At 43.0% G+C, this 27,301-nt stretch overlaps 1 protein-coding gene across 2 annotated transcripts in view; it reads left to right on the top strand.

The window, feature by feature from the left end:
* Positions 1–661: 661 nt before the first annotated feature.
* Positions 662–27,301, top strand: part of LOC112074660 (zinc finger protein ZFMSA12A) — a 36,151-nt gene continuing 9,511 nt past the window's right edge. The window contains exons 1-6 of one of the 2 annotated variants that reach the window (XM_024141786.1): positions 662–825; positions 2,854–3,059; positions 6,129–6,221; positions 6,421–6,516; positions 7,758–7,868; positions 9,389–9,512. In XM_024141786.1, coding sequence (XP_023997554.1) covers positions 822–825; positions 2,854–3,059; positions 6,129–6,221; positions 6,421–6,516; positions 7,758–7,868; positions 9,389–9,512 — 634 coding nt within the window. In that variant the 5' untranslated portion in view covers positions 662–821. The remainder of the gene's footprint in view (positions 826–2,853; positions 3,060–6,128; positions 6,222–6,420; positions 6,517–7,757; positions 7,869–9,388; positions 9,513–27,301) is intronic. The other variant, XM_024141787.1, reaches the window with a different exon arrangement.

Below are 27,301 nucleotides of genomic sequence, written 5' to 3' on the forward strand. Positions count from 1 at the left end.
CCAGGCAACCCTCTTTAAGCTGTTTGACCCCAGTAAAAGGCCAGTAGCACTCCGTATTATTCAGAGCCCCATGAAATGACACCATATATAGATTCTACAGACCCCCAACTCCACTTTTACATTGGCACAAATAATGATTTTTTTCTTTATAATCCAATACGTAATACATATACAATGATTTGCATTGGGGGAATTAATTTGACCTTGGAACATGTTTTAAAACCCAAATTTAATGGAAATGTCACTTAAAAATGAACAAATAGTTATCATTGTTAATGTTTAGACAATTATTTTTCATACATTATGAATAAATACAGGTTAATTACACGTTTCTACTATTAGGGACTTTTATTTGAAAAAAATCAGAAATTCCGTGATCCGGAAGTACTTTTTTAGTGTTGCTGACGAGACGCTGAGACAGAACGGACCCATAGAGAAGGATAGAGACTCTAGTGGCCAAAAAGCTATTTTAGCATAGGAAGCGCTGTTGAGGGCTTCCACCATACTTCCGCAATCCATTTTTAAGTGGTCAACTGGGTGGGGATTCCTATGGGTTGTAGCCTCAATGGGGCTGCCCATGCTGTCACAGACTCTATAATGGAACAGATATAAAGATAAGACCTCTAGCTATCTCTATGCACCAACCAATCATTAAGGACTGTTTCCGGAAGTACGTTTGCGTCTCTTTTATAACCAACAAAGAAAACGCCAAAAATKGTGTTCTTGTGCTAACTAGCATTTAAAAAATATATATAAATACAACGCTCATTTCATTTTGTCTTTATAACAATCCGAAGCGTTAAGTTGCTTAGAGGTGTAACATGGGTATGTATTAGCTAAAGTCGTATATTTTGTTTGTAGCTTAGCTATTATGCTTCTATCTCTAGCTAACGTTAGCTATCGTGCTTCGGCCCTCCATTGCTGTGTTATCTAGATGTAGCCTAGCGCATATCAAATTGTACTCGTCACACTTCCCAACCATGCAGAGAGAATGAAAGTAGCGGAACAATATAAAGTAACACGTAATGCATACACAGTGAATGACAACTTGTCTTTACACGGGTAACCCGTTTTAACAGTGGCAGCCAACAGTATTTTTCAATGACAACGTGTTTTWGTGGCTTCGATCTTCCGTTTACACGAAGGTGTTCTGAGAAGCATATAGCTAATTAGCAGTCCRCTCTATTTCTCGCTGATATGAAAGATGACGGTCCTTATCGTTCCAAAACCGTAACGTGTGTTCATGGACCCAAGGTGCTATTTCTACAGTTTCCCAGATGTTCTGCTGCAGAACATCCAAAGTTGTCAAGCCATTTCTAAATTATTTAAAAAATGATCCTCTTCCTTTTCTTTAAAATCAAAATTTTATTGGTTGAATACACATTTATCAAATGTTATTGTGGGTGTAGCGAAATGCTTGTGTTCCTAGCTCCAACAGTGCAGTAATATCTAACAATACACACCTAAAAGAATGAAATAAAACCAATATGTGGATGAGCTCTGTCTGTGATGGGATGTATGGACCGTATGTGGCTAGACTAATATATCTGAAGAATACGTGGATAAAAGTATATGTTATATAGTGTGTGTATAGATATAAAGATAGTGATATAGATATATCTCAATAATTGAATGATGGACTTGACTGGAATACAGTATATACATATGAAATGTGTAAAAGAGTATGGAAATATTAGTGACCAGTGATTCCATGTCTATGTACATAGGGCAGCAGCCTCTATGGTGCAAGGTTGAGTAACCGGGTAGTAGCTGGCTAGTGACAGTGACTAAGTTCAGGGCAGGGTACTAGGGTGGCTATTTAACAGCGATGGCCTTGAGCTAAAAGCTGTTTTTCAGTCTCTCGGTCCCAGCTTTGATGCACCTGTACTGACCTCGCCTTGTAGATGGTAGCGGGGGCGAACAGGCCGTGACTCGGGTGGCTGAGGTCCTTGATGATCTTCTTGGCCTTCCTGTGACACCGGGTGCGGTACATGTCCTGGAGGGCAATGTGCTCCCGGTGATGTTGGACTGACCGCACCACCCTCTTGAGGCGTGCGTGGCCATGCAGTCATGGGTGAATAGGGAGTACAGGAGGGGACTAAGGATACACCCTTGTGGGGCCCCTGTGTTGGGGATCAGTGTAGTGGAGGTGTTGTTGCCTACCTTTACCGCCTGGAGACGGCCTGTCAGGACTCAGGGCCCCAAGCTTAATGATGAGCTTGGACGGTACTGTGGTGTTGAATGCTGAGCTATAGTCAATGAACATCATTCTTACATAGGTATTCCTCTTGTCCAGATGGGAAAGGGCTGTGTGGAGTGTGATTGAGATTGCGTCATCTGTGGCTATGTTGGGGTGGGTCTAGGGGTTCCGGGGTGTTGATGTGAGCCATGACCAGCCTTTCAAAGCACTTTATGTGCGTGAGCGTGCTTATGTGAGAGTGCTAAGGGGCGGTAGTCATTTAGGCAGGTTACACCCCAATAGCCCTGTGAGATAGCCCTGTCCTTTAGTGCATACCTGGGGGTGTTAATCCAGGGGAAGCAGCTAACTGGGGACTGAGGTGGTTAACTCGTCAACGCTCTCGTCGGCGTCCCAGAACATTTGTCAGCGCTATCAAAGCTGCAGCATAGTCTCCTCTTCGGAGGAACATTTCTCTRTGGTGCGTGTAAAGGGGTACTTCCTTTTGTGAGCTTCTGCTTGTAAAAAATGAAGCAGGAGTATAGAGTCATGATCTGATTTGCAGAAAGGGGGACGAAGGAGGGCCTTTCGCTTGCTTGTGGGTGGCTTATTTAGACAATGAACTATGCCTCACTACTGTGACTCAAACTCTTCTCTCCACCTCCCTCTCTTCCTAGCAGAATCCCCCTTTCCTCTGCCCTCCCTGGGCCTGCTGGTCCCTCCTCTCCGGATGATGTCAGCAGTTATGTGGCAGGTGGTGCGCCAGGGCAACACAAAGCATTATGGGAAGCTGGAGGAGTTTGTGTCCATGGTAACGGAGGTGGTTCCAGATCTCCTGTCCAACAGACAGAGGTGGCTGCTCATCCTGGCTCTAAGAGGACGGGTAAGAGATTCCTAATCAATCTCAGGGATTTTTCTGCTGTTGAAAGCATCCAAACAGTGTAAAAATAAATTATATATATTCAGAAAGTATTCAGACCCCTTGACTTTTTCCACATTTTGTTACATTACATCCTTATTCTAAAATGTATCAAATGTAAAATGTCTGCAAATGTATAATAAAATAAGATCTTATTTACATAAATATTCAGACCCTTTGCTATGAGACTTGAAGTTGAGCTCAAGTGCTTCCTGTTTCCATTGATCATCCTTGAGATGTTTCTACAACTTGATTGGAGTCCACCTGTGGTAAATTCAATTGATTGGACATGATTTGGAAAGGCACACACCAGTCTATATAAAGGTCCCAAAGATGACAGTGCATGTCAGAGCAAAAGCCAAGCCATGAGGTTGAGGGAATTGTCCGTAGAGCTCCGAGACAGGATTGTGTCGAGGCACAGATCTGGGAAAGGGTACCCAAAAAATATCTGCAGCATTGAAGGTCCTCAAGAACAGTGGCCTCCATCATTCTTAAATGGAAGAAGTTTGGAACCACCTASAGCTGGCTGCCTGGCCAAACTGATAAAATGGGGGTAGAAGGGCCTTGGTCAGGGAGGTGACCAAGAACCCGATGGTCACTCTGACAGAGATTCAGAGTTGTTCCTCTGTGGAGATGGGTGAAACTTCCAGAAGGTCAACCATCTCTGCAGCACTCCACCTATCTGGCCTTTATTGTAGAGTGGCCAGACGGAAGCCACTCTTCAGTAAAAGACACATGACAGCCTGCTTGGAGTTTGCCAAAAAGCACCTAAAGGACTCTGAACATGAGAAACAAGATTCTCTGGTCTGATGAAACCAAGATTGAACTGAATGCCAAGCGTCACGTCTGGAGGAAACCTGGCACTGTAATCGCTAAGTCTCTGTAATCGCTAAGGTGAAGGATGGTGGTGGCAGAATCATGCTGTGGGGATGTTTTTCAGTCGCAGAGACTGGGAGACTAGTCAGGATCGAGACAGAGATGAACTGAGCAAAGTACACAGATCCTTGATGAAAACCTGCTCCAGAGCACTCAGGACCTCAGACTGGGGCGACGGTTCATCTTCCAACAGGACAACGACCCTAAGCACACAGCCAAGACAACACAGGAGTGGCTTCGGGACAAGTCTCTGAGTGGCCCAGCAAGAGCCCGGACTTGAACCCGATCAAACATCTCTGGAGAAACCTGAAAATAGCTGTGCAGCGATGCTCCCCATCCAACCTGACAGAGCTTGAGAGGATCTGCAGAGAAGAATGGGAGAAACTCCCCAAATACAGGTGTACCAAGCTCGTAGCGTCATACCCAAGAAGACTCGATGCTGTAATCGCTGCCAAAGGTGCTTCAGCAAAGTACTGAGTAAAACGTCTGAATACTTATGAAAATTTGACATTTCTGTTTAATTAATACATTTGCCAAAATTTCTAAACCTGTTTTTGCTTTGTCATTATTGGGTATTGTGTGTAGATTGATTTAGAAAATAATTGAATCCATTGTAGAATAAGGCTGTAACATAACAAAGTGGTTAAAGTCCAGGGGTCTGAATACTTTCCGACTGCACTGAATATATATTTATTTCAAAATTAATTGTTGGGTTGGAAAAACTATTTCAGTGTTAACTTAAATGACTAAAACCCAGATATTAATAATTAAGGATCGGCGTTCCGTCAACGGGACAGTTGTAAATCATGCAGAGCATGTCAAGATCAGAGTTTAGAGAAACAACAAATGTCAGTACATATACGTGTCTTATATTGGCAGAAAGCTTAAATTCTTGTTAATATAACTGCACTGTCCAATTTACAGKAGCTATTACTGCGAATAAATGCCATGCTATTGTTTGGGTTGAGCGCCTAGCAACAAAACACTTATTTTTTTACCGAGATGTGAATTTATCAAACCTCTCAAGGTGAAATGTGTACTTAAATCAGAGCAAGATTTCAGAATGTATCATCCAAAGGGTCTCAGAGATAACATGAAGTGTCATTTTGTTAGGTGAAAAAATATTTTATATCCTAAAAAGGTCCATACAGCATGCACGATCAATTTTTATATTTCCACTCGTTCAATTTGCAAAGAAAGGAATCTGTGAATATCCCACTCTAAACGTTGTTTCACTGAGACAAATCACTTTCGTATCTATTCCTCAGAGATCCTAGAAAGTATCCATACTTAACTATATCATTAGGAGTGTAGTATATCCTATAGGACACCATATTTGGTCAGAGAGCGACGCCTTCATGGCCCGCTGATGACACGGGCGGTCATCACTTGAATGACTGTCTTTGTCAAATAAGCACCAATCGGGGTCAAACAAAGCTAGCTAGATKACAATGAGCTGGGTTTTACGGGAGTATCCGGAAACCATGTATATGTCGTAAAATGTAGCTACTAACCTTTTCATTTTGGACAAAAATTATAAGGATATTCAGTTATGAAAACTGGTATTTTGCAAATGTTGAACTTATAATATGGCTACTAATACTGGAAAAGCTAAATCAAAGTCCAAGATGCTGCCATCTTGTGGACACTATTGGAATTACAACCAGAGTAGAACTACGACCTTTCTCCTGCATTTCAAAGATGGTGGTAGAAAAAGACCGGTTGTTTTTTTGTGTTTTCTTCTACCAGATCTATTGTGTTATATTCTCCTACATTCAATTCACATTTCCACAAACTTCAAAGTGTTTCCTTTCAAGTGGTACCAAGAATATGCATATCCTTGCTTCAGGGCCTGAGCTACAGGCAGTTAAGCATCAATTAATTTAAGCTCGACTTTGGGATCCTTAGTGGTAATTTCTACGACAACAGTAAATGTGTTTTGGTGTTCATATGACCGACCTATGTCGGACCAAACTTCAAATGCTAATGGGGAGTTGAAACTGCTTGTTGTCAGAGAGGAAGAAGTGATCTTTCATCTCGACTTTGTTGTTGTGAGTGTCAGGGGGAGGGGCTTGGCGTCTGTGTGGGAAGGTGATTGGAGACTGCAGATGGGTTGAATGCACGTGGCAGGTGGTAACTGGTTGGTTCTCTTCTCAGGTGACTCTGGAATTGTTCCGATCTGGACATCCCGATGACCTCAAGGCTGTTGAAACACACCTGGATAGAATCACAGCATCTGGTCTGAAACAGGTGTGTTTAATCAACTGGGGAGATATTCTGACAAGCCCATTCTCTTGAACAGTAAGGGGCAGTTAAAATGAGTCTTAGATTAAAGCACTTTTAAAGATAATTTTCTATTTGTTTGCTTTTTAGTCCAGGTCTAGGCTGTCTCCAGGAAACCAACACTGTGTCCAGCTTGTGATGTTTGTCTGGACCCTTTGTGTTGCAGTCAAACGATGCCGCGATTGAATTTGCTGAATCTAACTTCCTGAAGCTGATCCAGAGCTTAGTGGAAGACCCAGAAAGGAGGGAACACTTCTTCAAGGTATGATAGAGCCTAGTGGAAGACCCAGATGGGGGGGGGGGGGGGAACACGAGGCTGCTAAAATCTAACAGGGCTCCTAACCTCCATGATGGACTTCTCTTCTCAGATCATGAAGCTTCATGTTAGTGTTTTAATCTCAAGGCAGGAGGCCGTTTTAAAGTATTGGAACAGTGATCAGACTCTCTTCTTCTATGGTTGTTGGGTTTCACCCCTGGGATCTTTAACTTCTTGCGGATTAGTGGGACGCTACCATCCCATTTCGACAGTTTCCGGTGAAATTGCAGGGCGCCAAATTCAAATTAAATTACTATAAATATTAAACTTTCATGAAATCACAAGTGCAATACATCAAAATAAAGCTTAACTTGTTGTTAATCCAGCCGCCGTGTCAGATTTTAAAAAGGCTTTACGGCGAAAGCAAACCATGCGATTATCTGAGGACAGCGCCCAGCACACCTGCATAACAAATCATTTTCAACCAGGGAGTTGCACACGAAAGTCAGAAATAGCGATATAATAAATGTCTTACCTTTGAAGATCTTCTGTTGGCACTCCAAAAGGTCCCAGATACATCATAAATGGTCCTTCGGTTCGATAAAGTCCTTTATATCCATAACTCAGTTTATCTGGCGCGCTTCAGTCAATAATCCACCCAGTTTCCCTCCATCAAAATGCATACAAAATGAATCCCAAACAAGTCAATCAACGTTTATAATCAAACCTCAGGTACCCTAATACGCAAATAAACAATACAATATACCGGAGAAAAATACCAAAGAACGCGCTCATATTCACGCAATTGGAAACACAACAACCAAAATGGGAGCCACCTAGAAAGACTACAATTCCTGGCTCATTTTTCCAAAAACCAGCCTGAAACTCTTTCTATAGACTGTTGACATCTAGTGGAAGCCCTAGGAACTGCAATTGGGGACAATTTCGCCCTATTATAAAAGTGCCAGCCACAAATCAGTGGTAGGATGAATTCTTTTGTTGGGGATTGTTTGTCCTCAGGGTTTCGCCTGCCATATCAGTTCTGTTATACTCACAGACATTATTTTAACAGTTTTAGAAACTTTAGAGTTTTCTACCCAAATCTACCATTATATGCATATCATCGCTTCTGGGCCTCAGTAGCAGGCAGTTTGCTTTTCATCCGGATGTCAAAATACCGCCCCCTATCCCAAAGAAGTTAAAGTATCATCTCTAACTAAGGTCCTAACTTTGACTCTGTCTGTCAGGTGGTGTTCCCGGTGGAGTATGGTCCTAACTTTGACTCATCGCTGCAAACTCTGGTGTGCCACTTCCTGTCTAGACTGGAGGAGCTGCTGCCGGTCCCAGACTTCAAACAGGTACACAGTTGGACAGCAGTGCTACAATGTCCGAATACCCATACCGTGTTGTAAATGGCAGGCATTTTAGGTATGCGAAAATTGACATCCTATCAAACTTTCTAAAATCGAGAATGGTTTAAATGTCGTGATGTCATACTCATTTCAGCTCTTCATCCGGTAGAATTCACTGCTGATGAACAGTCTTTTCAGACAACAGCTGATAAGGGGAAGTGCTGTACCAAAATGAACCAATGGCAGGAATCAACACATTAGATTACGTGTTCTCAGGAGGAGGGGCCTAGAATGTGGATATTCTCAGGAGGGAGGGGCCTAGAATGTGGATATTCTCAGGAGGGAGGGACCTAAATGTGGATATTTTCTCAGGGAGGGATGGGGCCTAGAATGTGGATATTCTCAGGGGGAGGGGCTAGAATGTGTATTTCTCAGGAGGGAGGGGCCTAGAATGTGATATTCTCAGTGGTAGGGCAGGTGGCTAGTGGGAGACTGATGTGATATTCTCAGGAGGGAGGGGCGATTGTGAATCTCGAGCTAGAATGTGGATATCTCAGGAGGGACGGCATGGGTACCGGGGGGCCAGAATGATATTCAGGGGAAGGCTAAATGTGGATTTCTCAGGAGGGAGGGGCCTAGAATGTGGATATTCTCAGGAGGGATGGGGCCTAGATGTGGATATTCTCAGGAGGGAGGGGCCTAGAATGTGGATATTCTCAGGAGGGAGGGGCCTAGAATGTGGATATTCTCAGGAGGGAGGGGCCTAGAATGTTATTTGTTTGCTTACTGCATTCATGTCTACTAAACAGTCCGTTCTAAATAATATGTAGTATGATTAGTAGGCCAGACAGATTTGGGACATGGCCGGTGACAGAGTTTTCAGATCAATGAGTCACACTAGGTCCATTGTTGCTCTGAACAGTCCGGTGTAAGATGAGTCAAGATTAAAATGATTATATGGGGTTGGGACAAAACATGGTTATTTAGAATAAACTGGGTAGTTCAAGCCCTGAATGCTGATTGGCTGACAGCTGTGATATCAGACCGTATACCACCGATTTGACATATTTTTACGTTGGTAACCAGTTTATAATAGCAATAAGGCACCTCGGGGGTTTGTGGTCTATGGCCAATATACCACGGCTAAGGGCTGTCAAGGCACTCCGCTTTGCGTCGTGCCTAAGAACAGACCGTAGCAGTGGTATATTGGCCATATACCACACCACCTCGGGCCTTATTGCTTACATGACAATTCACTGGTGTTATTCTACATACAACTGTAAAACTAGTAGCAGAAGTCCAGCTGTTTCATCGTAATATTAGTGTCATTTACAAGCATTTCGCTAAACCCACAATAACATCTGCTAACCATGTGTATGTGACCAATAACATCTGCTAACCATGTGTATGTGATCAATAACATCTTCTAACCATGTGACCAATAACATCTGCTAACCGTGTGTATGTGACCAATAACATCTGCTAACCGTGTGACCAATAACATGTGATTTATTTTCGTTGTTCAGACTGCGTTGTTGATCAGTGCTGCCCCCTCTGTTCTGGAGGACTACATGCGCTGTGTCTCTCACGGAGAGGACCTGAAGTCTCTGCTACAGAACCAACACTGCCCCGGGAAGCTGCCCAAGAGCGGTAAGTCTCTGTCTGCATTCCACATGACAACCTATTCCCTTTATAATGCTGCATTCCACATGACAACCTATTCCCTTTATAATGCTGCATTCCACATGACAACCTATAGGTCTGTACCCATGGTAAACTTACATGTCTACCCATGGTAACTTATAGGTTCTACCCATGTAACTAACAGGTCTACCCATGGTAACTACAGGGTCTACCCATGGGTAACTACATCTACCCAATGGTAATCTGTAAGGCCTACCCATGGTTAACTGTAGGTTCTACCCATGGTAAACTACAGTCTACCCATGGTAACTCAGGTCTACCCATGGTAACTACAGGTTCTCTACCCATTTGTAAACTACAGGTTCTTACCCATGTAACTGTAGGTCGTACCCATGGTAACTAACAGGTCTACCCATAGTCAATAGTAGGCACCCATTGGTAAACTACAGGTCTACCATGGTACCAACTACAGTTCTACCCATCGGTAACTTTAGGCCTACCTACTGAAAAACTTTTGAATAGCCTACCACTTCTCTCTGAATGGGTCCCTCTCCCATTCCTCACGAGTCAAAGTAAACACACCATATTCTGGAGTTGTAAACCTGAACCCTACAAAATTAGCCTCATCTTGTACAAAACCACACTTCAGCGTGTCACCTTATTTAGACAGTCAACACTCTCCAGTTACATTCCGTTCATCTGGATTCAGAGATACCATGTACAACCTGTCCAGTTCACATCCTGTTCCATCTTGATTCAGAGTTACCATGACAACCTGTCCAGTTACATCCTGCTTCATCTGATTCAGAGATTACCATGACAACCTCTCCCCAATTACATCCTGTTTTCATTCTGATTACAGAGATACCATGACAACCTCTCCAGTTACATACTGTTCATTCTTGTTCAGGATGAATTACCCACATGGACAACCTCTCCAGTTATACACTACTTATCTGATTCAGAGATTACCATGACAACCCTCTCCAGTTACATACCGTTCATCTGATTTCAGAACTTACCATGACAAACCTCTCCAGTTACATTACCGTTTCATCTGATCAGGATTTAAACCATGACAACTCTCCAGTTACATACATGCCTCATCTATTCAGAGATTACCATGAAACCCTCCAGTTACATTCCTGTTCATCTGATTCAGAGATTACCATGACCACCTCTCCAGTTTTACATATGTTCATCTATTCAGAGATTACCATGACAACCTCTCCATTACATCCCGTTCATTGATTCAGAGGATTACCATGACAATACCTCTCCAGTTACATCCCGTTCATCTGATTCAGAAGCATACCATGACAACCTTCTCCATTACATTCCGTTCAATCGATTCAGAGATTACCATGACAAATCTCTCCCAGTTAACATCCCGTTCATTGATTCAGAGATTACCATGACACAATCTCTCCAGTTACATCCCGTGCATCTGATTCAGAGAATTACCATGACAATCTCTCCAGTACATCCCGTTCATCTGTTTCCAGAGATTTACCATGACAATCCTCTCCAGTTACATCCTGTTCATCTGATTTCAGAGACATTTACCAGTTTAGAACCTGGGGGCTCCTTAATTATCTGTTAGCCATTCTGTTTAATGTCAACTTTGTTGTCACTTAGCAATAATGTATTCAAATGTGTCAAAGCCCCTTAAGGTAAATCCATTTTGCAATGGCTGGTACATTGAACTGGCATTTGATTCTGGGAGTTTTGCTAGAAAAGTAGCAGATTCCACATGGTTTGACTATTCTGGAGGATTAAAGCCAACCGAATTTAAGTAATACCAATTTGCACCCAAATATTCAAATGCTATCATTGCTACGTTTACTGGTATTTGGTGATTTACAGAAACCAAAACAGGGTGTTGGTTCGGTTTTTGCTGCAGGCCCATGAAGTCGGAGCGTTACATACACTTTAGGTTGAGCATTAAAACTAGTTTTTCAACCACTCCACAAATTTCTTGTAACCAAACATCGTTTTGGCAAGTCGTTATGACATCTACTTTGTGCATGACACAAGTTCATTTTTTCCAACAATTGTTTGCAGAGAGATCTATTCACTTATAATTCACTGTATCACCAATTCCAGTGGTAGTTAGAATGTGTTTACATACACTAAATTGACTCTGCCTTCAAACAGCTTTGGAAAAATTCCAGAAAATGATGTCATGGCCTTTAGAAAGACTTCTGATAGGCGAACTGACATCATTTGAAGTCAATTGAGGTGGTAACCTGTGATAGTATTCAAGAGACCTACCTTCAAACTCAGTGCTCTCTTTGCTTGACATCATGGGGAAATCAAAAAAAGAAAAAAAAAAAAAATAAAATACAGAACAAAAAAAAGAACACAAATCACAAAAATATAGAATAGACCTCAACACAGGTTACTAGAATTACTCCTATGAGGGAAGCTAACCAAACACTGAAGAACAGGTACCCACGCATCTGTCCCTAGTCCGATTACCCAAGAGGACCACGCAGCCGTCATACCGCTGGAGGGGCATATTTCTGTCTCCTAGAGAATGAACAACTTTGGTTGCGAAAAGTTGCCAAATCCACAATCCCAGACAACAGACAAAGGACCATTGTGAAGATTGCTTGAGGAAAACCGGTACAAAGTTCTATAACACAGTAAAACGAGTCCTTACCGAACATTAATCTGATAAGACTGCCTCAAGCAAGGAAGAAGCCACTGCCTGCCAAACCGCCATAAAAAAAGCCCCAGGACTAACGGTTTGCCCAACTGCACATGGGGAGGAAATCGTACTTTTTTGGGGAGAAATGTTCCTCTGGTCTGATGGAACAAAAATAGAACTGTTTGGCCATAATGACCATCGGTTATGTTTTGGTAAGGAAAAACGGGTGAGGCTTTGCAAGCCGAAGAACACCATTCAACCCAACCGCGAAGCACGGTCTTCCAGGCTGGCAGCGGCCGGGGGGGCGCCCAAGGCATCATGGTCGTGAGGGTGCTTACTGAGGAGGATTGGTTGCCACTTCACAAAATAGATGGACATGAGGCAGGGCAAATGATGTGAGATATATGACGCCAACATCCTCAAGACCATCCATCAGGAAGCTTATAGCTTGGTCGTGAATGGGTCTTCCAAATGGACAACATCCCCAAGCATACTATCCAAAGTTGTGGCCAAAATGGCTTTAAGGACAACAAAAGTCAAGGTATTGGAGTGGCCATCACAAAGCCCTGACCCTCCGAAACCGTTATAGAAAAAATTTGTGGGCAGAATTGAAAAAGCGTGTAGCCGAGCAAGGAGGCCTACAACCTGACACCAGTTTACACCAGCTCTGTCATGAGGAATGGGCAACATTCACCCCAAATTATTGTGGGAAGCTTGTTGGAAGTACTTCCCCGGAAATGTTTGACCCAAGTTAAAACATTTTAAAGCAAAGTCAATGCTACCAATATACTAATTGAGTGTATGTAAACTCTGACCCACTGGGAATGTGATAAAGAAATACAAGCTGAAAATAAAATCATTTCTCTTCTTACTATTATTTCTTGACATGTCACATTCTTCAAATAAATGTGGTATCCTAACTGACCGAAGAACAGGGAATTTTTACTAGTATGTAAATGTCAAGAATTGTGAGAAAACTGAGGTTAAATGTATTTGGCTTTAAGGTGTATGTAAACTTTCCGACTTCAACTGTATATTTCCACTGGCATTTTTCTCCTCCCCACTTGTGTTTAAATATAAATTAGTGTTACTGTCTTTGGACTGTGTAGCAATGACTTTGTTACTGTCATCCTCACCTCCTATCTCATTACATATGCGCCTCAAAAGGGTTGTCAACTCAACCTGTTCCTCAAACCTCATAACCAAAGACCTGCTTCCTCAACCTCTATTAACAAGACCTTGTTCCTCAACCTCATGTAAGGCTATGGAACCCTGACCTGTTCACCTGACGTGCTAACCTGTCCCAGACCTGCTGTTTTTTCAACTCTTTTGAGACCACGGAGCGGGAGAGATACTCTTAATGACTCGGCTTATGGAAAAGCCAACTGACATTTACCCTGAGGTGCTGACTGGGCTTGCACCCTCGGACAAAATACTGTGGATTATTATTTAAATTTGACCATGCTGGTCATTTATGAACATTTGGAACATCTTGGCCATTGTTCTGTTCTAATCTCCACCCGCACAGCCAGAAGAGGGACTGGCCACCCCTCATAGCCGGTTCCTCTCTAGGTTTCTTCTAGGGTTTGGCCTTTCTAGGAGTTTTTCCGAGCCACCGTGGCTTCTACACCTGCATTGCTCTTGTTTGGGTTTTAGGCCTGGGTTTCTGTACAGCACTTTGAGATATCAGCTGATGTACGAAAGGGCTATATAAATAATTGAATTTTGATTAACAAGACCTGTTCCTCAACCTTCCATTAAACTTTGAATTGTTACTTCTATCTTGGTTCCAAATACTCGTAAGAGTTCTTTTGAAACTGACGATTAGTGACAATGGGTTTGTTCCAGTTGGCCAAAGTTTTGTCAATTTCCGCCAGCATGTTGTTGGCCATGGAACAGCAATGTTTCCAGTATGCGCACGACAACCATGTATTGGCATGGAAACAGCAATGTTTTCATTTATGCTGCACGACCACATGTGTTGCCATGGAAACAAGCAATGTTTCATTATGGGCTGCACGACAACATGTATTTGCCAATGGAAACAGCAATTGGTTCATTATGCTGGCACATGACCAACATGGTATTCCATTTGGAAACAAGCAATGTTTCATTATGCGGCATGACACATTGTATTGCCATGCGAAAACAGGCAATGTTTTCATTATGCTGCATGACAACATTGTTATTGCCATGGCAAAAACAGCAATGTTTCATTTAGCTGCACGACAACATGTATTGCCATGGGGAAACAGCAATGTTGCATTATGCTGCCATGACCACATGTATTGCCATGGAAACAGCAATTTTCATTATGCTGCACGACAAACATGTATTTGCCATGGAAACAGCATGTTGATTATGCCCTGCATGGACAGTGGGTATTGCCATGGAAACAGCATGATAATCCAGACATGTATTACATTTCTTGCCCCCTTTTTTTTAGCAAAATCTTAAAGTGTCTTGGCGCCCCCAACATCACAACCACCTCCATTGACCCCCAATTATGGTCTCAAATTTGGGGTGCAACAGCATTTAAGATCTTTGCCTTTACAGTTAAGTTATCTCCACAGTTAAAACTTTTTTATGGCTGCAGGGCAGTATTGAGTAGCTTGGATGGAAAAGGTGCCCAGCAGGTTGCCCAGAAGTAAACTGCCTTTCTCCTTAGTCCAGTGGGCTAATATATGCATATTATTAGTAGTATTGGATAGGAAAACACTCTGGAAGTCTAAAACTGTTTGAAAGATGTCTGTGAGTTAGAAAGAACTCATATGGCAGGCAAAAACCTGAGAAAAAAATCAACAGGGAGTGGGAAAGCTCGAGGTTTGTAGGTTTTTTCAAACTCATCGCCTATCGAGATACACAAAGTGGGATATGGGTCAGTTTCCACTTTCCTACGGCTTCCACTAGATGTCAACGTCTGTAGGAACCTGGTCTGATGCTTCTACTGTGAAGTGGGCGAAGGAGACAGGGAATGAGTTAAAGGTCTTGCCATGAGCTGGACCATGCGCGTTCACATGAGAGGGAGCTCTGTTCCATCCGCACTTCTGAAAGACAATGGAATTCTCTGGTTGGAACATTATGAAGATTTATGTTAAAAACATCTCTAAAGATTGATTCAATACATCGTTTGACATGTTTTCTACTGACTGTTACGGAACTTTTGACATTTTTCGTCTGCTTTTTAGTGAACGCCGCTTCGTGACTTTGGATTTGCCCCTTCCTCTCCAAACACGCTAACAAAAAGTAGCTGCTTTGGACATAAAGGAGGGACATTACCGGAACCAAAACAAAACATTTCTTGTGGAGTTCCTGGGAGTGCATTCCCAACGAAGATCAGCAAACGGTAAGTGAAGATTTATAATTGCCTATTTATTACTTTTGTTGATCTCCACCAATTTTGCGGGTAACTTGTATGCCTTGCTTTTGGTGGGCTGAACGCTGTACTCAATTATTGAAGATTGTGCCTTTGCCGTAAAGCTTTTTTGAAAATCTACCACAGCGTTGCCATTAAGAACAAGTTTATCTTTAATTCTATGTAAAACATGTATCTTTTCATCAAAGTTTATGGATGAGTATTGCTGTTATTTGAATGTGGCTCTCTGCAATTTCTCTGGATATTTTGGAGGCATTTTCTGAACCATGGCGCCAATATAAAACTGAGGTTTTTTGGGATATAAATATGAGCGTTATCGAAAACAAACAGATTATGTTATTGTGTACATGAAGTCCTATGAGTGCATCTGATGGAAGATCATCAAAGTTTAGTTGATTCATTTATCTCTATTTCTGCTTTTTGTGACTGCCTTGTCTTTGGCTGGAAAAATGGCTGTAATCGCTGTGTTTTCTGTGATTTTGCGTTTGACCTAAATAATCGTTTTGGTGCTTTTCGCTGTAAAGCTTTTTGAAATCGGACACTTGTGGTGGGATTAACCAAGAGTGTATCTTTAAAAATGGTGTAAAAATACTTGTATGCTTGAGGAATTTAAGGTATGAGATTTCTGTTGTTTGAATTTGGGCGCCCTGCACTTCACGGCCTGAATGAACAGCATCTTACATAGGTAATTTCCTCTTGTCCAGATGGGGTTAGAGCAGTGTGCAGTGTGATTGCGATTGTGTCGTCTCTGGATCTTATGGGCGGTAAGCAAATTGGAGTGGGTCTAGGGCTTGGAGGTGATAGTGGTCCTTGGACTTAGTCTTCTCAAAGCAGGGCGCCGGCAGCCTGTGCCGAGCGGTTAACACGTTTTAAGTGTTTTACTCACCGCTGGCTGCAGTGAAGGATGACGGGCCGCAGGTTTTGGTAGCGGGCCGTGTTCGTGGCACATGTGTTGTCCTTCAAAGGCGAGGCAAAGAAGTTGTTTAGTTTTGTCTCGGAGCAAAGACATCGTGGTCCACGACGGGGCTGGTCTTCCTTTTTGTAGGTCCAGATTGACTGTAGACCCTCGCCCACATACCTCTCATGTCTGATGAAGCCGTTGAATTTACGACTCTACCTTTGTCTTCTATACTGACGCTTAGCTTGTTTGATTGCTTGCGGAGGGGAAATAGGCTACACGGTTGGTTTCGCGTCATGTTTCCATTCACCTTGCCCTGATTAAAACAGTGGTTCCTCGCTTTCAGTTTTGCGGCGAATCCTCATGCAATACCACGGTTCTGGATTGCGGCAATGTTTTAATAGACGCTGTGGGTTCTTTACAAATCACCGATGCACTTGCTTAATAAACTCGCTCACCGAGTCAGCGTATTCATCTACACTAGAGTCTACATCCTTTACTCCTTCCTTCTAGTAAGCTTCAGTACCAGTTATCTCCACAGTTAAAATTATATGGACCACAGACAAAGCGCATCGCTATCAGTACAGTTATCTCACAGTTAAATATATGACCACAGACAAAGGCATCACTATCAGTACAGTTATTCTCCACAGTTAAAATATATGACCACAGACAAAGGCATTCACTTCAGTACATTATCTCACAGTTAAATATATGGACCACAGACAAAGCTCACTATCAGTACCAAGTAGATCTCCACAGTTAAATATATGGACCCACAGACAAAAGGCATTCACTAATCAGTACAGTTATCGCCACAGTTAAAATATTGACCACAGACAAAGGCATCACTATTCAGTACAGTTATCTCCACAGTTAAATATATTGACCACAGACAAAGGCATCACTATTCAGCTACAGTTATTCTCCACAGTTAAATATATGACCACAGACCAAAGGCTCAACTACTCAGTACAGTTATTCCACAGTTAAAATATATGACCACAGGACAAAGGCATCACTTATCAGTACAGTTATCTCCACAGGTAAATATATGACCACGACTAAAGCATCACATTCAGCTACAGCTTATCTCCACAGTTAAATATATGGACCACAGACAAAAGGCATCACTATCAGGTGAAGTTATCTCCACCAGTTAAATATCATGACCACAGACATAAGGCATCACTATCAGTACAGTTATCTCCACAGTTAATATATGAACCACAGGACAAAGGCATCACTATCATTACAGTTATCGTCCACAGTAAATATATGACCACAGACAAAGGCTCACTACATCAGTACAGTTATTCTCCCACAGTTAAATATATGACCACAGACAATAGGCATCACTATCAGTACAGTTTATTCTCCACAGTTAATATATGACCACAGACAAAGCATCACTATCCAGTACAGTTTATCTCCACAGTTAAAATATTATGACCACAGGACAAAGGCATTCACTATCAGTACAGTTATCTCCACAGGTTAAATATATGACCCACAGACAAAGGCATCACTATCAGATACAGTTATCTCACAGTTTAAAGATATGACCACAGGACAAAGGCATCACTATCAGTTACAGTTATCCTCCCACAGTTAAATATATGACCACAGACAAAGGCATCCACTATCAGCTACAGTTAGGTCTCCACAGTTAAATATATGACCACAAGAACAAAGCATCACTATCAGTACGTTATCTCCCACAGTTAAATATAGGACCACAGACAAAGTTGCACACTATCAGTACAGTTATCACCACAGTTAATATAGGACCACAGGACAAAGGCATTCACTATCAAGTAACAGTTATTCTCCACAGGTTAAAATATAGACCACAGACAAAGGGCATTCACTATCAGTTACAGTTATCTCCACAGTTAAATATAGGACCCACAGACAAAGCGATCACTATCAGCCTTACCAGTTATCTCCCCACAGTTAAAATATAGGGACCACAGAACAAAGCATCACTATCAGTACAGTTATCTCCACAGTTAAATATTAGGGACCCACAGACAAAGCATCACTATCAGGTACAGTTATCTCCACAGTTTAAATATAGGACCACAGGACAAAGGCATCACTATCAGTACAGTTATCTCCACAGTTAAATATCATGACCACAGACAAAGGCATCACTATCAGTACGTTATCCGCCACAGTTAATAATAGGACCACAACAAAGGCATCACTATCAGCTTACAGTTATCTCCACCAGTTAAATATAGGACCACAGACAAAGGCATCACTATCAGTACAGTTATCTCCCACAGTTAAATATAGCGACACAGACAAAAGGCATCCACTATCAGTTTACAGTTATCTCCACAGTTAAATATAGGACCACAGACAGAAGGCATCACTATCAGTACAGTTTATCTCCACAGTAAATATAGGACGCAACAGACAAAGCATCACTATCAGCTACAGTTATCTCCACAGTTTAAATTATGAACCACAGGAACAAAGGCATCACTATTCAGTACAGTTATCTCCCACAGTTAAATATATGAACCACAGACAAAGCATCACTATTTCAAGTACAGTTATCTCCACAGTTAAATATATGACCCACAGACAAAGGCATCGACTATCAGTACCAGTTTATCTCCAACAGTGAATAGTATGACCCACAGACAAAGGATCACTATCAGTACAGTGTTATCTCCACAGTTAATATATGACCACAGACAAAGCATCACTATCCAGTACAGTATATCTCCACAGTTAAATATATGAACCACAGACAAAGGCATCACTTAATCAGTACAGTTATCTCCACAGTTAAATATAGGACCACAGGACACAAGGCATTCACTGTCAAGTACAGTTATCTCCACAGTTAAATATCTAATGACCACGACAAAAGGCATCACTATCCGTAGTTACAGTTATCTCCACAGTTACAATATTATGACCACAGACAAAGGCATCATATCAGTACAGTTATCTCCACAGTTAAACACTATGTACCACAGACAAAGGCATCACTAGCAGTTACATGTTATCTCACAGTTAAATATATGACACAGACAAAGGCATCACTATCAGTACAGTTCATCTCCACAGTAAACTATATGACCACACGGACAAAAGGCATCACTATCAGTTAACAGTTATCTCCACAGTTTAAATATATGACCACAGACAAAGGCATCACTGATCAGTTACAGTTATCTGCCACAGTTAAATTATATTGACCACAGACAAAAGGCATCACTATCAGTAGCAGTTGTATCTCCAACAGTTAAATAATAGACCACAAGACAAGGGCATCACTATCAGTACAGTTATCCTCCACAGTTAAATATATGACCACAGACAAAAAAAAGGGGGGCATCACTATCAGTACAGTTATCTCCACAGTTAAAATTATATGGACCACAGACAAAGGGCGATCCACCTATCAGTACAGTTATCTCCACAGTTAAATATATGACCACAGACAAAGGCATCACATCAGTACAGTTATCTCCACAGTTAAAATATATTGACCACAGTGACAAAGGCATCAACTATCGTACAGTTTTATCTCCCAGTTAATATATGACCACAGACAAAGGCATCCGACGATCAGTACAGTTTATCTCCAAGGATTAAATATGATCCACAGACAAAAGGCATCACTATCAGGTACAGTGATCTCCACAGTTAAAATATATTGACCACAGACAAAGGCACACTATCAGTACAAGTTATCTCCATCAGTTAAATATATGACCACAGACAAAGGCATCCTACATATCATACAGTTATCTCCACAGGTTAAATATATGACCACAGGACAAGGCCATCACTATCAGTACAGTTATTCCACAGTTTAAATATATGACCCACAGACCAAAGGCATCACTATCAGTAGCAGTTATCTCCACAGTTAAATATATGACCACAGACAAAGGCATCACTATCAGTACAGTTATCTCACAGTTTAAATATAGGACCACAGACAAAGGCATCACTATCAGTACAGTTTATCTCCACAGTTAAATATATGACCCACAGACAAAGGCATCACTATCAGTTACAGTTGATCTCCACAGTTTAAATATAGGACCACAGACCAAAGGCATCACTATCAGACAGTTATCTCCACAGTTAAATATAGGACCACAGACAAAGGCATCACTATCAGTACCAGTTATTCCACAGTTAAAGTATAGGGACCACAGACAAAGGCATCACTATCAGTTACAGTTATTTCTCCACAGTTAAATAGTAGGACGCACAGACAAAGGCATCAACTATCAGTACAGTTACTCCACAGGTAATTTAGGACCACCAGACAAAAGGATTCATAATTCAGTTACATTATCTCACATGTTAAATGATATGACCACAGCAAAGGCATCACTATCAGTACAGTTATCGTCCACAGTTAAAATAGGGACCACAGACAAAGGATCACTATTCAGTTAACAGTTATCTCCACAGTTTAAATATAGGACCACAGACAAAGGCATCACTATCAGACAAGTTATCTCCACAGTTAAATATAGGACCACAGGACAAAGGCATCCACTATCAGTTTACAGTTATCTCCACATAAATAATGACCACAGACAAAAGCATCACTATCAGTTACAGTTATCTCCACAGTTTAAATATAGGACCACAGACAAAGGCATCCACTATCCAGTACAGTTATCTCCACAGTGAAAATATATGACCACAGGACAAGGCATCCACTATCAGCTTACATTTATCTCGCACAGTTAAATATTATGACCACAGGACAAAAGGCCGACTTCACTCATTCAGTACAGTTATCTCCACAGTTTAAATATATGACCACAGACAAAAAGGCATCAATATCAGTAACAGTTATCTCCCAGTTAAAGATTGACCACAGACAGGCATCACTATCAGTACAGTTATCTCCACAGTTAAATAAATGACCACAAGGGACAAAGGCCATCACTATCAGTACAGTTATCTCCACAGTTAAATTATGATTGACCACAGGACAAAGGCATCACTATCAGACCAGTTATCTCCACAGTTAAATTATATGATCCACAACAAAAGCCATCACTATCAGTTACAGTTATCTCCACAGTTAAATAGATGACCACAGACAAAGCAATCACTAATTCAGTACAGTAGGATTCTCCACAGTTAAAATATATGACCACCAGACAAAGCATCACTATCAGTACAGTTATCTACCTTATGAAGCACTAGATCTACCCTTTACTTTCTCCTTCTAGTAACTCAATGAATTCAAGGCAACCTGATTAACACCAGTTGTTCCGCACAGACTCCACCACTGTACATAGCATCTTCCTCACTCACCTTACTATCCCTGCCTTACTCCTTCCCCTAGCTGCATAACACCAGTTACATTAGGCTGTACACACATTTCTCATCTTTCCACAGCCCTTAAGTCCGACCGTGACACAAATCCTTTCTGGGTTTTTTGGTACAGTTGGCCATTGCAGAATTGGGCAACTTCCCGCCAAAAATTGCCTGATTCAGTCTTCTTCATTGTGCTGGCATAACAGAATTAATTGGAAGTGCAGGATGATCATAGAGGTCTTCTGTGTCCTCTCTGTTCAGTGTCTGACCACTCCCTGACCTAACCCTGCTGGCTCCTCCCTTCTCCCCCTGACCACTCCCTCGGACCCTAACCCTGCTGGCTCCTCCCTTCTTCCCCCTTGAACCACCTCTCTGGCCCATAACCCCTGCTTGGCTCCTCCCTTCTCCCCGCTGACCACTCCGCTGACCTAACCCTTGCTGGCTCCTCCCTTCTCCCCTGACCACTCCCTGAAACCAACCCCGGCCCCCCCCCATGACCACTCCCTGACTAAACCCTGGCTGGCTCCTCCCTTCTCCCCATGACCACTCCCTGACGCTAACCCTGGCTGGGCTCTCCCTTCTCCCCATGACCACTCCCTGACCTAACCCTGCTGGCTCCTCCCTTCTCCCCCTGACCTTAACCCTGCTGGCTCCTCCCTTCTCCCCATGGACCACTCCCTGACCTAACCCTTGCTGGCTCCCTCCCTTCTCCCCCTGACCACTCCACTACCTAAACCCTGCTGGCTCCTCCCTTCTCCCCTGACCACTCTCTGACAACCCTGCTGGCTCCTCCCTTCCTCCCCTGGACACTCTCTGACCTAACCCCTGCCTGCTCCTCCCTTCTAACCCTGACCACTCTTCTGACCTAACCCTGCTGGCTCCTCCCTTCTCCCCCTGACTCACTCTCTGACCTAACCCTGCTGGGCTCCTCCCTTTTCCCCCTGACTACTCCCTGACCTAAACCCTGCTGCTCCTCCCTTCCTCCCCATGACCACTTCCCTGGACCTAACCCTTGCTGGCTCCTCCCTTCTCCCCCTGACCACTCTCTTGACCTAACCCTGCTGGCTCCTCCCTTTCTTCCCCTGACCACTCCCTGACCTAACCCTGCTGGCTCCTCCTTCTCCCCCTGACCCCACTCATCTACCTAACCCTGCGTGCTCCTCCCTTTCTCCCCGCTGACCACTTCCCTGACCTAACCCTGCTGGCTCCTCCCTTCTCCCCCTGATCTACTCCCTGACCGTAACCCTGCTGGCTCCTCTTTCTTCCCTACCACTCCCTTGACCTAACCCTGCTGGCTCCGTCCCTTCTCCCCCTGCGACCACTCTCTGACCGTAAAACCCTGCTGGCTCCTCCCGTTCTCCCCCTGGACCAAACTCTCTGACCTTAACCCCTGCTGGCTCCTCCCTTCTCCCCATGGACCACTTCCCTGACCTAACCCTGCTGGCTCCTCCCTTCTTCCCCCTTACTACTCCCTGACCTAACACCTGCTGGCTCCTCTCTTTCTCCCCTGACCACTCCCTGACCTAAACCCTGCTGGCTCCTCCCTTTCTCCCCCCTGACCACTCTCTGAACCTACCCTGCTGGCTCCTCCCGTTCCTCCCCCTGACCCACTCTCTGACCTAACCCTGCGGCTCCTCCCTTCTCCCCCTGACCACTCTCTGACCTAACCCTGCTGGCGCCTTCCCTTCTCCCCCTAACCTAACCCTGTTGACCTGCCCCCTCCAGTCCCTCCACCAAAAGGCAGACCTTCTGGTGACCAACTCCCTTCCCCCGTACTCAGCTTTCTGGTATGTGTAGCTTTTGCCTCCTCCTGTTTCAGCATGGGTGTGGTCTCTCGCAGAGGTTTCCTTACAAGAACTCGCTAGAACTTGGGGGAAGACTTTCCAACTCCAGCGTCACCACTGACCTTCCAGGGTTGATTCCTGGTGCCTGCCTACGCCACCGCTTTCATTTTACCCTCGTGAATATGGATATTTTCGGTTTTGCCAAGGAAATTTTTCATGTAACAGTCGCTATATTTGTGCCATATAGTGGTCCCAGGCAAACCCTCTCTTAAGCTGTTTGACCCCTAGTAAAAAGGCCCAGTAGCACTCCGTATTATTCAGAGCCCCATGAAATGGACCACCATATATAGATTCTACAGACCCCCAACTCCCAACTTTTACTTGGCACAAAATAATGATCTTTTTTCTTTATTAATCCAATACGTAATACATATACCAATGATTTGCATAGTGGGAATTAATTTGACCTGTGGAACAATGGGTTTTAAAAACCCAATTTAATGGAAATGTCACTAAAAATGAACAAATAGTTATCATTGTTTAATGTTCTAGACAATTATTTTTCATACATTATAGAATAAATACAGGTTAATACACGTCTCTACTTATTAGGGACTTTTATTTTTGAAAAAATCAGAAATTCCCCGTGATCCGGAAGAGTTACTTTTTAGTGTTGCTGACGAACGCTGAGGACAGAACGACCCATAGAGAAAAAACAAACAAAATGGATAGAGACTCTAGTGGCCAAAAAAGCTATTTTAGCATAGGAAGCGCTGTTGAGGGGCTTCCACCCCATACTCCGCAATCCATTTTTAAGTGGGTCAACCTGAGGTGGGGATTCCTATGGGTTGTAGCCTCAATGGGGGCTGCCCTGCTGTCACAGACTCTATAAATGAAACAGATATAAAGATAAGACCTCGTAGCTATCCTCTACTGCACCAACCAATCATTAAGGGACTGTTTCCGGAAGTACGTTTGCGTTCTCTTTATAACCAACAAAGCAAACGCCAAAAATTGTGTTTCTTGTTGCTAACTAGCATTTTAAAAAATATAATATAATACAACCGCTCATTTCATTTTGTCTGATAACAAATCCGAAGCGTTTAAGTTGCTTAGAGGTGTAAACATTGGGTATGTATTAGCTAAATCGTTATATTTTGTTTTTTGTTATGCTATTATGCTTCTATTCTCGTGAGCTAAAACGTTAGCGATCGTGCTTCGGCCCTCCATTGCTGTGTTATCTATGATGGGAGCCTAGCGCATATAAAATGTACGCGTCACACTTCCCAACCATGCAGAGAGAATGGAAAGTAGCGAACAATATAAAAGTAACACGTAATGCATACACAGTGGAAGGAACAACTTGTCTTTACACGGGTTAACCCGTTTTAAACAGTGGCAGCCAACCAGTATTTTTCAAGGACAACTGTTTTTTGTGGCTGTACGATTCTTCCTGTTTTACACGAAGGTGTTTCATGAGAAGCATATAGCTAATTAGCAGTCCACTCTATTTCTCGCTGATATGAACAAAGATGACGGTCCTTATCGTTCCAAACCGTTAACGTGTGTTCATGGACCCAAGGTGCTATTTCTACAGTTTTCCCAAGATGTTTCTGCTGCAGACATCCAAATTGTCAAAAGCCATTTCGGAAAATTATTTAAAAAATGATCCTCTCCCTTTTCTTTAAAAATCAAATTTATTGGTTGAAATACACATTTTATCCAAATGTTATTGTGGGTGTCTAGCGAAAATGCTTGTGTTCTACTCCAACAGTGCAGTATAATCTTTAACAATACACACCTAAACGAATGAAATAAAACCAATATGGTGGATGAGGCTCTGGTCTGATGGGGGCTGTATGGACCGTATGTGGCTAGACTAATATAATCTGAAGAAATACGTGGATTAAAAGTATTGTTTATATAGTTGTGTTGTAAGATATAAAGATAGTGATATAGAATATTCTTCAATAATTGACATGGATGCGACTTGACTGGATACATATATACATATGAAATGTGTAAAAAGAGTATGGAAATATGTAGTGACCAGTGATTCCATGTTCTTTGTTAGCAGGCGGCAGCAGCCTCTATGGTGCAAGGGTGAGTAACGGGTAGTACTGGCTAGTGACAGTGACTAAGTCAGGGGCAGGTACTAGGGTGGCTATTTAACAGCGGGATGGCCTTGAGCTAAAAGCTGTTTTTCAGTTCTCGGTTCCCAGGCTTTGGATGCACCTGTACTGACCTCGCCTTCTGTAGATGGTAGCGGGGGCGAACAGGCGTACTCGGGTGGCTGAGGTCCTTGTATGATCTTCTTGGCCTTCCCTGTGACACCGAGTGCGGTACATGTCCTGGGAGGGGCAATGTGCTCCCGGTGATGTATGGACTGATCCGCACCACCCCTTAGGCTGGCGTGGCATCAGTCATGGGTGAATGGAGTTACAGGAGAGGGACTAAGGATTACACCCATGTGGGGCCCCTGTGTCTGGGATCAGTGTATGGATGGGTGGTTGGTGCCTACCATTTACGCCTGGAGACGGCCTGCAGGACTCAGGGCCCCAAGCTTAAATGATGAGCTTGGACGGCGGTACTGTTGGTGTGTTGAATGCTGAGGAGCTATACTGTCAATGACATTCATTCTGTTACATAGGTATTCCTTCTTGTCCAGATGGGAAAGGCTGGGGTAGTGTGACTTGAGATGCGTCACTGTGTCTATGTTGGGTGGGTTCTAGGTAGGTTCCGGGGTGTTGATGTAGCCATGACCAGCCTTTCAAAGCACTTTATGTGCCGTGAGCGTGCTTATGTGAGAGTGCTAAGGGCGGTTGGTCAATTTAGGCAGGTTACACCCCAATAGCCCTGTGAGATAGCCCTGTCCTTTAGTGCATACCGGGGGTGTTAATCCAGGGGAAGCAGCTAACTGGGGGCTGAGGTGTAACTCGTCAACGCTCTCGTCGGCGTCCAGAACATTTGTCAGCGGCTATCAAAGCTGCAGGCATAGTCTCCTCTGGCGGAAGAAGGACATTTCTCTATGAGTGCGTGTTAAAGGGGGTACTTCTTTTGTGAAGCTTCTCTTGTAAAAAAATGAAGCAGGAGTATAGGATTCATGATCTTGATTTTGCAAAAGGGACTAAGGAGGGCCTTTCGCTTGCTTGTGGGTGGCTTATGTTAGACAATGAACTATGCCTCCACTACTGTGACTCAAACCTCTCTTTCCACCTCCCTCTCTTCCTTAGCAGAATCCCCCTTTCCTCTTGCCCTCCCCTGGCCTGTGGTCCCTCCTCTCCGGATGATGTCAGCAGTTATGTGGCAGGTGGTGCGCAGGGCAACACAAAGCATATGGGAAGCTGGAGGAGTTTGTGTCCATGGGTAACGGAGGTGGTTCCAGAATCTTCCGTCCAACAGACAGGAGGTGGCTGCTCATCCTGGCCTAAGAGGACGGGGTAAGAGATTCCTAATCAATCTCAGGATTTTTCTGCTGTTGAAAGCATCCAAACAGTGTAAAATAAATTATATATATTCAGAAAGGTATTCAGACCCCTTGACTTTTTCCCACATTTGTTACATTACATCCTTATTCTAAAATGTATACAAATGTAAATGGCTGGCAAATGTATAATAAATAAGATTCTTAATGTACATAAATAATTCATACCCTTTGCTATAGACTTTAGAAGTGAGCTCAAGTGCTTCCTGTTTCCATTGATCATTCCTTTGATTATGTTTCTACAACTTGATTGGAGTCACTGTGGTAAATTCAATTGATTGGAC

Source organism: Salvelinus sp. IW2-2015, unplaced genomic scaffold (genome assembly GCF_002910315.2).
Source record: "Salvelinus sp. IW2-2015 unplaced genomic scaffold, ASM291031v2 Un_scaffold2746, whole genome shotgun sequence".
Lineage (NCBI taxonomy): Eukaryota > Metazoa > Chordata > Actinopteri > Salmoniformes > Salmonidae > Salvelinus > Salvelinus sp. IW2-2015.